General features: G+C 34.2%; 1 protein-coding gene across 2 annotated transcripts; it reads right to left on the bottom strand.

Annotated features, from left to right (window-relative positions):
* Positions 1-48: 48 nt before the first annotated feature.
* Positions 49-14,606, bottom strand: LOC140743753 (GATOR complex protein NPRL2). 2 transcript variants are annotated; one of them, XM_073075304.1, is made up of 9 exons: positions 14,208-14,606; positions 12,340-12,431; positions 11,591-11,747; positions 10,998-11,109; positions 8,430-8,668; positions 7,904-8,014; positions 7,200-7,346; positions 5,826-5,986; positions 49-5,433 (listed from the first exon to the last, which is right to left on the bottom strand). In XM_073075304.1, the coding sequence occupies exons 1-9, from the start codon at positions 14,403-14,405 to the stop codon at positions 5,241-5,243; spliced, it is 1,410 nt and encodes a 469-aa protein (XP_072931405.1). In that variant the 5' UTR covers positions 14,406-14,606; the 3' UTR covers positions 49-5,240. The 2 variants fall into 2 exon arrangements, with proteins under 2 accessions (XP_072931405.1, XP_072931406.1); XM_073075305.1 differs by having other exon boundaries at positions 7,212-7,346.
* Between the last annotated feature and the right edge of the window lie 2,516 nt (positions 14,607-17,122).

Below are 17,122 nucleotides of genomic sequence, written 5' to 3'. Positions count from 1 at the left end.
GTAACGTAATGTAAACCTGTTAGATAAAATTAAATAAAAAACTTCAAGTTCTTTCATTACTTTATTCGCATAAAATCCTAACTGTTACACGTTAAACATCCATTACCTTATACTTTGTACTACAAATAAATACTTAAGACACGGATAAGTACACGATATAGTCTACGAAAGTTTAACCGGATCTTTATGCATTAGGTATTAACACCAGTAATGATAATGTAGTGGTAATACATTTATAAAAATAGATTTATTTTATTTGCCCACAGAATCCATGCTAGTGTTTGTGATCTTATGATATCACACAGAGAAAATGTCAAAAGAGCCTCAGTTTATTTAGTTACAAATAGATCTGTTGTAATAAATTGTCGATGAACTGGGAAACAACAAAAAAAACTTGCTTTCAGATTAGTCCATAAAATCTGTTATTTTACTCAGATTACACACGACTTGTAAAACCGTAGTGAAATATATACACTGCTCTTAAGACAATTTTTCTGAGCCCCAGCTTTAGTGTTATAAAAAAACAAACTTATTTATTTTTACAAGATAAGTGTTTCATCCGATTTACATACACGATTCCTTGAACTATAGAAGACACTAAAAGTAATTAATAGAAAATACATATCTACGTTATTAAAATAATACTGTCTAACGTGAACGATTCACGGTTGAATTAATCTTATGTATATAAATCAATAAAACAATTGTTTTTGAAAAATTGACATGGTTATTATATAAATATACAATATGTCATCAATTTAAACAAGTCAAACATTTATCCGGAAATATACTAGGGTAAATATACTACTACACTGATTGATATAATTAATACAAATTATATGTTTTTCTTATAATTCTATAGATAATAACTCCTAGAAGCATAATATTAAATCACATACAGTTAAGTTCTATTTATAATAATGAAATAAATAAACTGTATTTTTAGTTTGTTGTCACATGATCCCAAACATGGGTTGACGTCAGCACCCACTCAGCATACTGGATGTTTGATTGTCATTATTTGTCATTAGTGTTCTACTTGTAGGTAACTGTTGAACTCCCACGTTGTCGGGTACCTTTTGAGGATTTCCCCCTCGAAAACAAAAACAAAGAAAAAAGGTAACTGTCGAACAGATGCGCTTCGATCGGGTGGTCTGACGTCATCCACACGCCATGACAGGTAATATGCGTTTCAGCAGTAAAATTCAAAATGAAAATAAAAAAAGTGTAATTATATGTTGGAGTGTTTACGGATGCACTGGTATCAATTAAAATAGATTTCTAAAAAACGTCTACGATATAGATTAAGAACTACTTTTTATGAAGACAGAACAACGGAACGTTGATAAGATGATTATTGTCCTTTAGAGTATTTTTGAAAGAAAGAGAAAGAATTACATTTATATGAATGCCTCCCTTCTACATCATTACATATATTTGTAGATATAGTAAATAGCACAACACGCATAAAATATATATTTCATTCACAGCTCCAGTTACACAATAAAGTAGCAAAGGAAATTAATTAATATGACATAAAATCCAGTAAACTATGAAAATAAGGGGCTTATTGGCCCCTTATTTTAATAGTTTACTGGAATTTCTATTAATAATGCAATTAAAATGTAAAAGATTAATAAATTGTGATGACATGAAAATCACGACAAAAAAGTATAAACGATTCCGTCCGCATCATAACACTTCTACTTCTATTGAACACGTCACATTTCAAATATTACGTAAATAAAAATAAGATTTTGTATTTGTCATATACATACAATAAATTAACATGATTTCGTTTAAATCAATTCGAGTCACTTCGCTCACAAAATAATACTATGATTGTACAAAAGAACTACGTAAGCTTAATATTAATGTTTCGCTTTTATCAATACCAATCGCAAGTGAATGGAGGCACTTTTAATATTACGATTTTATTGATTTGACGTCAGTATGAGAACGACACGTCTGATATGCATCTGTTCGTAACTTTGTATGAACACACAAAAAAAATAAAATTAGGCTGACACAAATAAACACAGCAAATTACTGAACAAAATAAATTTCTTCCTGACCTCCAGACAGATTATTAACTTGAGTAATAAATCTTAACAATAAAATATCTTATCTGTGCCGCAAGAAAATAAATAAGTAAAATAATTACAATCCACCAATAGTGTTAATAATCATGGGCAAAAAAGATGAAAATGTTGTAAAATAAGAATAAAAAAGCAATTAAAGGAACAATTTAATTTAGAATCACAAAAAATTAAAGAACTTAAACAAAGGCGGAATTTATCACTGTTCTCAAGTCAAATGATTATCTTTAAGTATGTGTTTAAGTACAATGAATATAATAACCAAAGATTTACAATATTTAAAAAGCAATTGCAAAACAATTCTCTCCGAAAATAGTGACATAATAAATGAGTCTCTCTGAGAGATATTAAAATAAATTATAATCTCGTTGCTGCATTAAAATATTGACTTCAACATTAGGTTAAACCTTAATAACAACCAAAGCCTCATACAAGCAATGTCTGGATTGTAATGAGACTTTTTAGGGAATGAAGTAGTATGTTTTTAGAGACCATTCGTAGCCGAGGGTAAATAGTGAATGATTTCGTAACATGAAAATTGTACAACCCATAACACATTCACAATCTGGTAGAGTTAAAATGGAATAAAATGTTACTCAATGCAAATGAACACCATATACATCCTGCTAACCCAAAATAAATTAATAAACAAACTAAATGCTATAAATTTATTAATAAAGGTACAATAGTTCTGAATGAAAATTTCTTAATTTTCACGTATGAAAATTTAAAATATTATTTAAAATTGCGGGAATTAACACAATAATATAGAATTTAATCAATCTATAAAATCCTGATCTTTACGAACGATAAATAAATTGTCCAATAATTAATTGTTACACTAGCAACTGACTCATCGAACAGGCCTATAGAGTTGTATAATACAATAAAATAATACTTTATTCATACTAAATGCCAAATGTGGCAGTGTTTCCGTGCAGCAGGTCTGCATGCAGGTTGTACGCACGCATCAAGAGCTATGAAAAACCGGGTACCCTCTAACGAGTCATTGTAACAAGAATAAGTGTGTTGTGTGTGCCTTGTGTCTATAAAGAATATAATCCAAATAATAATCTAAAGTAGACCCATTTCTGTTTATTTCTCGCTCCCTTTTATAATATACGCCTTGTTTCAACTAGGCGTGGATGATGTAATTGAAAAGTATAGATGGTAGCGCAAACTGGAAGAAAGTTTCGCGTTAGACTTAAACCAAAATAAATTAGTGTATTAGAAAAAATAAATTATGGTATCCTTAATTGTATTAAAAAAAATATTTTCCTGCACGGCAATTGAAAAGAGTTAATTGTGAGAAATATATATCCTGTATTTTTGCGCATTCTTATAGTGTTATAAAGACGACAAATTCTGCGAAATATGCTTAAATGCGCCATTTATCTATACGTACTTTGTAGAATCCAATCTTTACGCGCGCTACTATCCGCTGGCATTATGTTTTGGTTGTGATTAAAAAAAAATCTTCGATTGCTAATTAGGGTAATAGGTTTACAATGGAATAGAATTTATTATAATCTTTATAGAGTGGCATTTTGAATAACACTTGTAAAATTCTCTTCGGACACATTGGGTGAAGTCACTATTATCGTGGCACTTTGTGATTATCGAGCATGTGCCAATATCACCGATATCTTACTCCATAGTAGCTTAAAATCAATGTCTTAGTTATTATTATGGATATGCTCTAAGAACTCAATATTAGATGTGGACCTCACACTTTTACATGAAGATGTTAAATACGTGAGGAATATCTCGGATTATCCATACTTCGAATTCGAGGTCATCATTCTGATTATTCCTGGTAAAACTAACGTTACAAGAATTAATACGTTTTATAAAAACTAGACTTATAATTTACATAAAAAATAGAGGCGAACATTAATTGTGATTTCTGGTTATGCAGTGAATTAAAATCGTTTTAATATGTACGTGTCAATAAATATAGAATAGAAAATTAATATAAATCACAATACTGATACTTGGACTACCCTTCACAAACATAATTAATTCCATATAAAGTAAGAAGTAATAATTTAACTAACGATGAGTAGTTTCCGCACTACATGCTATACAATACTGTAAGTTAATATTGTGTTTACATAACTAGCAATATTTATGTCATTACAAGTAAAACCAAAACGTCAATAATATAATTAAATAATTATTAGCCATTTACTTAAATATTACAACTGGAACCGTTATTTATCTATATTTATTAAATCCGTCCTTAACATTAATATTGAAAGCGGATTAAGAACTTAAACTAGTTACATTACAAATATGAGTATACGAAAGATATTCCCTAAGGTATCCATATTTATTTACTTTATATTTATTCACTCCCTACTTGATAATATAGATTCTGATATCATCAAATATCATTCTAAGAATATAAATATCACATTGCTATACAAGCACGACTTTTAAAACTTTCATAATTGGGGTTTCCAACTTTTGCACGTCTATCAGATAAGTACAAATTTTGAACTCTTTGAATAATATAAATGTAAACATCAAATTTAATTAATATTTGTGTCCTTTTCCAAAGACTTTCTAACTTCCTTCCCTTCTTCCTATTAATGTTCCCGAACATTCGGCAAGATGATGAAGCTTTTTTCAGCACTGCTGTGTTTGGATTTGAAGGGTGTAGTAAGGGTCTTTTACTTCTCTGAGGTGGTCCAACTTAGTCCACAGTGGTACAAACGTTACCGTGGCCAACTTCAACTAGGACTCGTATATGGGTTTGTTTTCAGATATTCATGAGCAAAAGCTACTTAACTAACCGCACGCTTGTTTGCTATTACAATATTATTAAAAAAATAACAATTGACACCATCTTTTTATATATTACGTAACGTATGTTACATTGCTTGAAGAACATCATTTTAATCGTACTAATGATAAGATAAAAAACGTTAATTTATATTATATTGCTTTCTTGCTTTCAGGTGTTCGACCTGAATAGAAAGCTAAAAAGTTAATTAATACTTGATATTTATTTTATTACAGGCATTATGATTATGCCTTTATGTACGTATAATTTTGTCTCGTTGGCCGCTCCCCACTCTTTTGTTCCATGCGTGAACGTGTGCTCGTGTAAAGCTGTGATGTATGGGCGGGCGAAGTCTACCTCCATATGACGGCGACGTTGGGGTCGTCCTCGATGATCTGCTCGAGGGTGGGCAGGTCGATGCGCGCCATGCAGCAGATCTCGTCGGTGCAGTGGCGGCCGGTGAACAGCCGCCGGATGCCCAGCATCGACTCCATGCGCGCGCTGAACCCGTTCGAACGGCTCCCGTTGCGCACGTACACGGGAAATCTGCGGGAACATACGCACACGTTGATTAGAAGTAAAATAATAATAATATAGTTTAGTGTTTATAATAAATTTTTGTTTGTCTGTGTAAGATATCAGCAGTGCCACTATTAAATATCTTTATTACGATTAAAAAAACGTTCAGTTTTTTTTTTCATTCTGCCTGTTTACAAGGGAGCTAAGTGGAATAGAATGAGTTCCATTATAATAAATGGTGAATTCTGACATAACATCAAACGCGTACAAAGCCATTTATTGACGACACATGATAACGCAGTTAAAATCTACTATGAGCATTATCAATATTTACATAACATTTGGAGTAACATAACAATTAAAATGGAGAATTTAGCTCGGATTATAACCCAGCAGTTTATTTTATATCATCTTACAACCTTTTAAGGCACTTGATGAGTCCATGCATCTGTGCGAAGACGATGAGGCGGCGGATGTCGAAGGTGTTCCCGGTGGCGATGGAGAAGCGCTCGCACACCGCCTTCAGCGTGGTGCCCTGCTGCAGCGAGCACAGGATCTCCAGGACGTCACACAGGGACGGCTGTACACAACATCCCTTCATTATGTGTTTTTTTACTATAATTTTTATTTTTTTATAATATAGGAGTAGCAGACGAGCATGCAGTCCACCTGATGGTAAGTGGCTACAGCCGCCCATGGACATCTGTAATCAATCCTAGATAGGATTAGACATTCCTACCTGAGGTCGGCCACAGATGCGCCGCTACCCCTGAGGACTAAGCTGGAACGCCTCGGAAAAGTATGTCTCCCTTACCACACCCTTCAAAGCGGAACACACTGGTTCTGCTACCTTCAAACTACCTTGTGCACTATTAAAGGGCTATGGAATTGACGTACACTGTTAATTTGTTGTTGTAAATTAGAGTACAGGGCCAAATACATATAGCCCATATATTTCGCTACTCATTTGCCGGTTATGTTTATACTTATGCAACATACTTATCATAAGGAGTGTAGACACGCATCTGAGTTCGTCATTCGATGTTGACATATTGTTGTTGCGATCAAGAAAGTAAGTTTGTGGATATTATGGCAGTGGTGTCAGCAAGCGTGATGACAAACGGCAAATTTAAACACAGACCAAATTAACTAATTTTTAAATTTGAGCATAAAAATAGTACTAACTAAATTAATCCACAATTTTACTATTTATGAAACTAATGTACCAATTAATTGTTAGTAAGCGATCCCATGTTAGTAACAGCGTTGTCGAACGATTTTAATAAACTAGCTCTAAGTTACAACTATAACACTAAGGTTATATCTCGTAATATTTTATTACAACATACAAGTCAATATGACCGGTGACCGTGCAATTATTATTATCGGCTCGAAGTTACAAATGTTAGTTACCAACTCACCTTCCCAGCGGATCCCACATGTTATACGACAACGGGCGGTAGTGGGCGTGGCGTTGGCCGCACGTATCAATTTAACGTATACTCTAGGCTAAACTTACTAATTGTATTTGAAAAAGCGTTTATCAAGAACTTACAGTTCTAATATAGTTTGAGTAAATGAATGATTTAATTTATTGTAAAGTTTGTCAATGTTATGTGTCATTAGTTTTGAATGTTATCATAAGACAAAACAAAACTCAAAAATGACCGTGACATTCGTTTTATAACACAAAAAAATATACAAGAAAAGGATGTTTATTTCTTGAAATAAACGACAAAGTGCTACGATGTATGTAAATAATTGACACGCGCAGACGCCAGCGCTCAACGTACCCTCAGACAAACCTTATCCTTGGTGTCGGTGCCCTTGTTGATGTAGGCCAGGCAGGCCTTCTGCAACTCGTTGTCACTGAACAGCCGGCTGAGCGCGGGCGTCGCGCGGTACATGTTGCTGAACTTCAGCAACGGGATCAGCGTCACCTGGTGGGGTAGGAACACATAAATACACACTGACAAACTTTCCTACGTGTGTACCGGTTTCTTGGAAAGAGATTTGTTGTCAGCTTTCTGAGCGACTTTCCAATTTCCCCAGGTATTTTTTTGGATTGTATATTAATGTAATATATTAACGATCTTAAAAAAGTGTTATGCTATGTTATTTACTGAAAACATGATATTTTTTAATATCACTATAATTTTGACATTCCTAATAATATATTTCCATTTTTTACACAGTTTTATAATATAACTGTAGACACTCTTTGTGATTTTTTGTTTCTTGTAAAAAAGAACATGTCGTAATAATGAGCATACGCTATTTAAAGTAAATAAATTTTGAACAATCTATCTAAACATTACGTACGTAATCAAATACCTACTTAAAAATGGTCAATCAATTAATACAATAGGAATAAAATAGAATGGCCAATTAATTATTGCAATCAGTACGTATGTATTCAGTAGATTTTGCGGGTAATTGCATGAAATCAATATGAATATGAATTTAGTACATATTATATAATGACAAAAGGTCTTACCACGCCGTAATATAGTAGATTCTGTATGCACGACTTCACGAGTGTCTTTTCTACATTTGCGTCGGCTGAAATCTTCGAAACGTGGTTGTAGCCGTTAATATGAAGAAGTAGCTGCAACATTACGTTAAGACATACAAATTATTCTTGAATATTGATCTCCGTACTAGTACGATGGAGTTCCACTATTTTTAAAGTCTATTGTATAAGTTTCCTTTTTTCTGTTGACTTCTTTATCAAATCATTTTTATTTCGAAAAATTCGTTAAAATTGCATGTAATGAAGTGAATTATACCCGAAAATTTGAATTAAACAATAAATTTAAAAAGTGTACATAATATTATATAACGTCTACATAAGTCGCAACAACGTAAAGAAAACATGTTTGAAAATGTGTCTGGAGAGATTAATTTTGAAAAACCATGATATAGCGACATAAGGTACGTATTTACCACGATAATATTTAATCCAACGTTATAAATAAGGAAAATTTGTTCACTAGACCAACTACATAACCCAATGAGCCGACCTGTCGCGTAGTGAGATCCCAGTTGGCTTCCATGTCAATCTCGAAGGTTTCCTCTTCATCAACGTCCAGATGCTCCTGGCTGTGCATAGACTCGGAGCCGTCGAGCGGCGCACTGTTGCGCGGCTTGCCGGGCCGCGGGAGCCCCACCGACGAGATCAGCACGGGCACGTCGTGGTCGTGGACCGGGGTCGGGTCCTTGCGCACTTCCAGTACCTTCAGGTGCATCACGGTTTCGCCTTCTGTTGAAATAGATAAATATAGTTTATAAAAAAAACTAAGATAACCGCCTCTATGATAAAATCAAGCAGAAAATAGTTTTCAATCTACGAATCAATTAAGGAACAATAAATAGTATAAATGTGGGGGGATGATAGTAAAAAAGTGTGGGGCGCTTTTCGAAAACTGATAAATGTAGTACGGTGAAAGAAAAATTGGATTAAAGCCACGACCGGTGAATCGCGGGTCTCACAATATACCAACATTAAGAAGCCACTGGATCTTAGTCCAAAGGAGAGTTACACACAAACCCACAAATGTATGTATGTATACAGGTGAAGCTAATAAAAGCGTGTTAATGCAATTAATGAAGCTAGTGGAATCCTTAAAATTTGTGCTTCGACTTCAAGAGGTACCACTGTCACGCCTAATTCTGCCTAATAACAATATTATAGTATCAAGTAGTATCAAGCACTGCTGTGTTCTGGTTTGAAGAATTGGGTAACGGCAACACCTTGTTCAAGTGTTATACATACACATCGCATCGCACCTGTGACCGACTCCAATAGTTTTCTAATTTTATCTGGAGTGAATCTGTAATGTATTGTATAGGCCGTCAGTAACCACTTAACAGTATGCTCGTTTGTTACATCTATCATTATTATTATCATTAAGAAGCACGAAATCTTAAAAACGTATCAACCACTTTAAACCCAAAATATTATTATTTTTAAACTTAACTTTGTAAAAGTTGAAGAAACGCAATCAATAGTCAGTTAAACCATTCCTTTTTAAATCTCAACCTAGGCATTATTGTCTTTTGATTACACTTCAATCAGACAAATGTAAGCGTTGGTATGCAATGATTACCCGCACATCTCGGCAATAGCGATGCTGTCGTTTGAGTCATCATAAATGCAGCTGCATCATGGTATTCCTAGTAAATGCGACTGTACTACTAAGATATCACTGAATTGGCCTTCAAATACTTGTGGCGTAATTATAGGAAGGTTAATGTTTGAGTACTCTTAGCGTTGTTAGATATGCTCTTGCACGGCATGTCGTCTGCTGTGTGGCATTATGTGAAATATTTCTCTACACAGTTATAAACGATTAGCTGCAATTCAAAAGTCCTTCTTTAATATGTCACTTGTTTTAAATTATGATAGTCAGTTAATCATTGAGCTTGCCATAAACCGAAATCACAGGAACTGTCGGTGAAATATTGAGTAGGTTACATATAACGCCGCTTATATATAAATAAAATTGGCCAAGTACAAGTCGAAGTTGCATATGGTGGGTTTACCACCATTTTTTTAGGGTTCTGTACCCAAGGGTAAAAACGTAACCCTATTACTAAGACTTCGCTGTCTGTCCGTCTGTACAGGGCTATATCTCCGGAACAGTAATAGATAGACAGACACATGCTTTTTTTACAGATGATGCATAACTAAAAATAAAATAAAGTTGAATATTAAAGGTTGTCTCCATACAACAAACCGGTATTTTTCGCCATTTTTCGATCTAACTGTTAAACCGTACTAGGAAGACGGTTGAATTTTTTACAATCCGTTTACTATTATGACTGGTATTATAATTAATACAAATAAGAATCATAAAACATATTTTAATATAGTTATTTTAATTTTATTATACGTTGTTTATGTGTCATTCATCATCACCCCAACGCCATCTTTTGTTGTGTCATATAACTAAGTATTGTTAAAAATAATAGACTAAATAAAAATAAGCAAAAAACAATGAACATTTGGTGGTACAGACCATGGATGGAGGCTCCATGTGCGAGTTCGACTCGTACTTGGCGAATTATTACTATTTATTATTACATCAGTCATTAAAGTAAATGCATTCTGAAAATTTGAAGTGAAAATTATTCGGTCGTACTACGTAACAAACTCGTTGCAATTGGATGAATGATATAGGCAAAGAACAAAGAAAGAACCATTCATTTTTATTTACAAAGACGCAATAGTTAGATAAAACCGCTAATCTCTGTATTTACTGACTAAGCTACCGGAACTCGCTGTTCCGAGGCAGATCTAGACGTAAATGTTTTTATAGTTATTATATTTCAACATACGCACATGCAATCCACGTGTTATTAAATAATTATCTACCATGGACCGCATGAGACACACATCAAATTGATACAGAATAATAATAACAATTTTCGTTGCTAGGTTAGAGTTAGTGGCACAATGTGTGCTTTAATTATTAATCCTATGTTTTGCTTACCAAAGACCGACATTAACAATTACTTCATTCCATAATAAAATTTATCAAATTTTGAACTTTACTGGGCAAAACGTTTCTAAATTGCTGGGTACTCACCAACAAGGGTGGCCTTCCTGTAAGTGTTCAAGTCATGTAGCAGGTGGGCCAGAAGTGTGGGCAGCTTGCTCGAACCATACGACACGAAACGGGTTTCCTCTTCCATTATTGTCTGTGTATAAAACAAATAAGTGGAGTAAAATTGTAGCTTAAAAACTAAAAACCAATGCCAAAATTGCACAAGATCGTTAATCCTGATTCCTGACGATCCTGATGAGGAGAGTGGGATAAAATTATTAAAATTGTGTATTGTCATCGGTTCTTGATAATTGTTCAAAATTTTATTCTATTTCAGACAACTACATATGTATTACAAGGCTCCTTATACATATGAATTGAAATTACAATACGTATAGAATGAGTAAAATTTTTACATTTGTGTTTCAACTCAGTCATCAGGGCTTGCACATTGATGCTCGATCTAGGGTAGCACTCTATAACTAATCTATCTTATGATACTTTAATCTATCTTATGTGGGGCTTATAACAAATGTCCATATGCGGCAATATCCACTATCAGGTAAACTGCATATTTGTTACCTGCTTCAAGATTATAAGAATATTAATTAGATACATTGGTGTAAAATACTTACAAGATGCTCGCCCAACTTCTTAACGACAGACTCATACTGGACTGTCTTGGACCAGCTGTCGCACACAAAGCACAGGTTGAATACGTATGCGTTGCGTTCGTATCGCGTACTGTCTATTCTGATCGGGTAGCCCACTATCTTATGACCGAGAGCATTGCTGAAAAGAGTATTACAATTATTTCACAATTTTGGAGATTTCATTATGTGTTGGGAGTGACATATAGGGATAGTAGAAATCTATTGTTCATAATCTGTGCCTATCACATTTCAAAATAACTCAATTTCGGTAAGCAAAAATAGACAAATTTCGAACTAAATGGATAATGTATAGATAATGTATACAATTAATGGTACATAGCATGGCTTACAATGATTACAATTATATTTATATTATATGTGTGTAAATTTCATCACAATATATTAATATATATATATATATATATATATATATATATATATATAGAATATTGTTAACAATATTCTTTATTTTATATGGAATATGTACAAGTATTGTAAAAGAAAACCTTGATAAGTAAGAAGTTATATGAATGAATTTAAAAAAATAAATATATAAGGAAATATAAATGGAAGAAAAACCAGGTAATCAAAAAATATATTGAATCACCACTGGTTATGATTATCCCCACTTACAATGTTCTGTTTGGGAAAGATAAAAACATACATCAAATATATCTTACTTATATGTATAAGATATATAGGTATCTTGAGGTAAATAAAGGTAAGCTTACATTGTCATAGTGCATTTCTGGATCTGTGGCTTGGGAATTATGTAGGCACTAATGGCATCAAACAACTCTTTAGATATGTAGTCCTCCGGAAACTGAAACAATAAAGAAAAGCTTTAAACGCTTTTTACACTTACAGCACCACACTAGGATTCCCTGTATCATGGGTGCCATGGACACACATAGACAAATACACAAACACGCAGACCCAGAAACGGAAATCTAAATTCATCATTTAGATATCTGTCTGGCCGGAGATCGAAACCGGGACCCTTCCGCTCCGCCATGCAGGTCGTTACAGAAACATTTTTACAGTAGCATTCTATGTACCAGTTTATGTAAATGAATACTTATTCATACAGACTGACATAGTGATCTATCAACGCACAGTCCAAACCACTGGATGGATCGGGCTGAAATTTGGCTTGCAGGTAAATGTTATGACATGGGCATCCGCTTAGAAAGGATTTTGATCAATTCTACCCCCAAGGGGATAAAATAGGGGATGAAAATATTACTTCGTAACGCGAGCGAAGCAGCGGACAAAAGCTCGTCTTTACATAAACATCTATACTAATAATAATCTACTAGATATAACAAGTAGCAGTGGTGGCCTAGTGGTTGAAAATCTGCCTTTAAATTGGGGGGTTCAGAATTTCATGTCTAAGCTGAGAACATCAAATTTTCCCAAGTTATGAGCATATTATAAATTGTCACCTGTAATCTTGAAGGAAACATCATGAGTAACATCTGAATGAGTTCAAAAGAGCTTAAAGAAGAGAGTTAATACAAAGTATTTAATGGTGTGTAATCTATCAATATGTACTGGGCTAGTGTGGTCACCTACCACATAAACCTCTCTCACTCTGAGCAGACCTGTTTCCAAGTGGGACGGTAATTAACTTATACTGAAGTAAATTATGTTACAATATTTATTGTCTAAACTTGGTGTAACTTAATTACAGGCTTTCAAATCAAATCAAATCAATTTTTTTATTCAAAATAGGTTAATTACAGAGCACTTTTTGAATGTCAATACAACTACTACCACTTCACAAGGTGTTTCGTTATGGAGAAGAAGCGGCAAAAGAAACTCCATAACACACATCTTTTAAAAAAAATTTTTTAAAATGTCAAACTTAACCTCATGGTACATGTGGAGCTAGAACTACTTCAGACCACACCATTTGGTCCGTCATATAATCACTTAGTTTATAGTACGCTTTTTTACATAGCATTTGTTTAACGACATGTTTGATCTATTTTTTTATCACATAGGCCAGTTATATGAGCATTCAGTTTATTGTAACTAAGAAAATATGCTATTACTGGATGTTAACTTTAATTAATTTTCTATGGTATTCCAATTCCTTTTTAAAAATGTTCAATGAATCTGATACAATGAAGCTTATATAGTAATATAAAAATAGATCAAACACCTGCATTGCTTGGTCAATAGTACCAGTCAACATTGATTTAGCCTGCACATAATTATTCTCTGAAATTATTCCATAAGATTTATTTTGTGTAACAAAAGGGAGGGTGAAAATAATGATTAAATATAATTAAATATAATTGTGATAGAAGTTGTAACAAGTATTGTCCCTCAGGCAAATGCTGGGCATGTCTCAGAGTCGAGCTAGTGAAAGGGTTGGAGTGGAAAACCAAAAAAAGAGGTGTTTCCTTCTCTCTATTTTTTGATATACTACCACATTGTCCATAAGAGTGCAAGGATATGTGCCGATATACAAAGCTTACAATAAGGAGTCATCAACTATAAAAAGTAACAAAAAATGGATAATCTTAATTACCGCAACACAGTGTTGTTACAGTGCATGAAAGTACTAAAATTATAGTTTAGTAGAACTCACCTGGCATGATATTTTGGGGCCTGCTATGGGGTGAAACTCGCCCAGGAAAATGCAGCGAATTGGGCCTTCGCGGCCACAGCCCTCGTAATACCGGGTCTCCATCGTCTGGGGCGACAAGTTGCAGTTCCTATCTAAACTACATCCATATTCGTATTGCAAGACCGCTACCAAAGCTTGTTCCACTTGCTGAACTTGCATTAGAGTTTAAATTAAACAATCATAACAAAAACAAAAAATAAATAAAGTGAACGTCGTCAAATAAATAATACCAAACTAGATATTAACACCAAATATCGCGTGACATTGTGAATGCAATGTGTATTTCTGAGAATTTTAACAACAAAATCGTCATTCGTTACACTTCTGTCATCGATTTCTTTCGACGAATCAAAATTCTTCGTTTGACAGCGCAGATTAAAGAAAATAAGAGCCGGATATGTCAAGTTGAATTTTTCATCCAACTGGAATTACCAGTACCTAAAATTACCCCCACTGTCTCTGGTATTGGGTAATTTTCCGAAGATACATGTGCGCATTAGAAATTAATTATCTAATTCTTAAACAGCAAAGGAAAACATCTAATGTTTCCTACATTAGATTTTTTTAGTTTTTAAACGTGTTTGAACTGTACGAATCCGCCCTTCCTGACAATGACCCCCATTGTCATGATCAAAGCTCAACCTAGTGGCCCAGTGATACATATCATTGTGCCCAGCCCAGTGGGCCCCGTGGGTAATAAAATGTATGAACTTTAACAAGTTGTTTTTTAGCAACCATAGAATACAAAAGAAGTTATGATGTATCCAGGTTCGTGTTGGGCTACACTATGTGCCAGTTTTTCCGACTCAGGTTACCGTTACTATACTCTTTGCTCCGACTACCGGGTCGTGCGATCTAACATAATCTGTAATACGAACTGGATGCACTTTAGTGTGGATGACAGTTAGGCTTTTTAAAACGATATTTATGTCAATGTCACATTTTCGTTTATCATTCTCAGTGTTTCCACTAGATGGCTCTAGGAGGTTTGAAATTGCTGTTTATATAAAAAAATTAAAACATCATCAATAATTATTATATATTCTGTGAAATTATTATAGTTTGCTAAAAAAAGAGATTATAAAACTACTTACTACTATTAGAATCAATTTTGAATAAATGCCACTAGAAATTGAAATCCTATGTTTTTCCCTAGATTTCTTGTTTAGTTTTGCGAAAGAAGGTTATAGATAACATTTTGATTTGTTTTGTATTATAAGTTTCATATTTAGGCTACCAAATCATAAAAAAGCGTGTAGTACGTAATTGTGTATATGCAAACACGGTAGAATTTATATTTTTAGCCCAATTTATAAACAATAATATAAAATATTAATTATCGTCTTGTCTTCCCAGAGAAGGTGGTCGATGTGTCTGTTAGAGTTCAGTTTTCATAGCATTATGCGGGTGGCCTAAATATGATAGAGCAGCGTCTCTCAGCCTTTTTTAGTCCACGGACCCTTAGGAAATCAAGCACAGTTTTCACGGACCCCTTAATAAAATAAACAGCAAAAAAACGGATTAGGTATTTATTTTAGTTATTACAGATACAAACAAAAAACAAATACAGAAGTTAATTATAACTGTTTATTATGAAAAATATGAAAAAAATATATATGTGAAGGTTGGTATTGCTTTTTTGGAACTAAATCAGGGATATTCGGGTTGATGTTGAGTAATCTCAAATCAGATTCTACTTGTAATCTGTTTCTGTGTTGTTTTTTTTTTGTATAAACGAGAGTAGAGAATGTTTTTTCACACAGGTATGTGGTTGAAAAAAGCGGTAAAGCGGCCCTTTTGCATTTAATGAGCGATTTATGTATGGTCTAGAGATAACACCGCGGACCCCCATACATATACTCGCGGACCCCAGGGGTCCGCGGACCACAGGTTGGGAAACGCGGTGATAGAGTTTTTTTATAAACATAGTTTTAGTTTACTAAAGCTAGTTATGTTCAAACTAAAGTTAGTTTGGTAAAAAGTTGGTTTGGAAGGTGGTAGAAACCTTTGTGGTTCGACTTCGGCGGTACCACCGCGACACCTATTTCCGCCTATAAACAGTAGTGTCAAGGGCTGCTGTGTTCTGGTTTGAATAGTGTGGTAAGGGAGACATACTTTTCCGAGGCGTTCCAGCTTAGTCATCAGAAGTAACGGCATTACATGCGTAATTTTGAATTTCTGTCGATATCAATTTCTTTTGAGAATTTTGAATGTTTTCGGAGCTCTTAGAATGAGATGGATATGGCGATATAGTTCACTGCACTGGTAAGTGAGACATTTTCATATTCATTTCATATTGTGAGATATGGAAATCGTTTTATTCTTATTCAATACCACAACTTCGTTAATGATTAGTTCATTGCCAGAGCTTGTCCCTGTAGTTCCGGGACTAGAATAGGGCTACGGTATCCCCTGCCTGTCGTAAGAGGCGACTAAAAAGGGGCTTCCGGGGGCTTGAACCGTCCGGCAAGCAACCCTGGGAAGGACGGCAGCATGTGTGGTCGCATGCTGTGGTAAGCACCAGGTGTGCGGGAGGAGCGTAAACTGATCCCCCCAGACACAGTAGAAATATGGAACAGTAGCGAGTGTCGTGTCAAAACGAGTGGTCACGACGCTATTTGTTTGCTATTTATTTCCACGATCTTTTTAAAAATGCCACGCTCGTATTACGTGGTATACGGCTGTTTGAATTCGGCTTCATCAAAATGGAATTACATTTTTTAAATTAATTTTAATGCTTATTCATTTCATTTATTGCTTTCATTTTTATTTATTTGTATACGTTCGCCAAAAATCGTTAAAGGTTACGCCGTAATTAATAACAAATGAATGATCTACAAAAATCAAAGTAAGTTGTATCAATTATTTTACACTGC

Source organism: Epargyreus clarus, unplaced genomic scaffold, assembly GCF_041222505.1.
Source record: "Epargyreus clarus isolate Ecla_fem2 unplaced genomic scaffold, WU_Ecla_fem_2.2 ptg000007l, whole genome shotgun sequence".
Classification (NCBI taxonomy): Eukaryota; Metazoa; Arthropoda; class Insecta; order Lepidoptera; family Hesperiidae; genus Epargyreus; species Epargyreus clarus.
The sequence above is the reverse complement of the archived record's forward strand: the minus strand, read 5'-3'. Positions and strand labels throughout refer to the sequence as shown.

What these genes read in the sequence shown, in the direction of transcription:
- LOC140743753 (XM_073075304.1), bottom strand. Translation starts at nt 14,405, where the DNA reads ATGCAAGTTCAGCAAGTGGAACAAGCTTTGGTAGCGGTCTTGCAATAC. An exon ending in GGGATCTCACTACGCGACAG is followed by an intron (nt 8,015 to 8,429) that starts GTCGGCTCATTG and finishes GTAATGTTGCAG; the next exon opens with CTACTTCTTCATATTAACGG. An exon ending in CTCATCAAGTGCCTTAAAAG is followed by an intron (nt 5,434 to 5,825) that starts GTTGTAAGATGA and finishes ATGTTCCCGCAG; the next exon opens with ATTTCCCGTGTACGTGCGCA.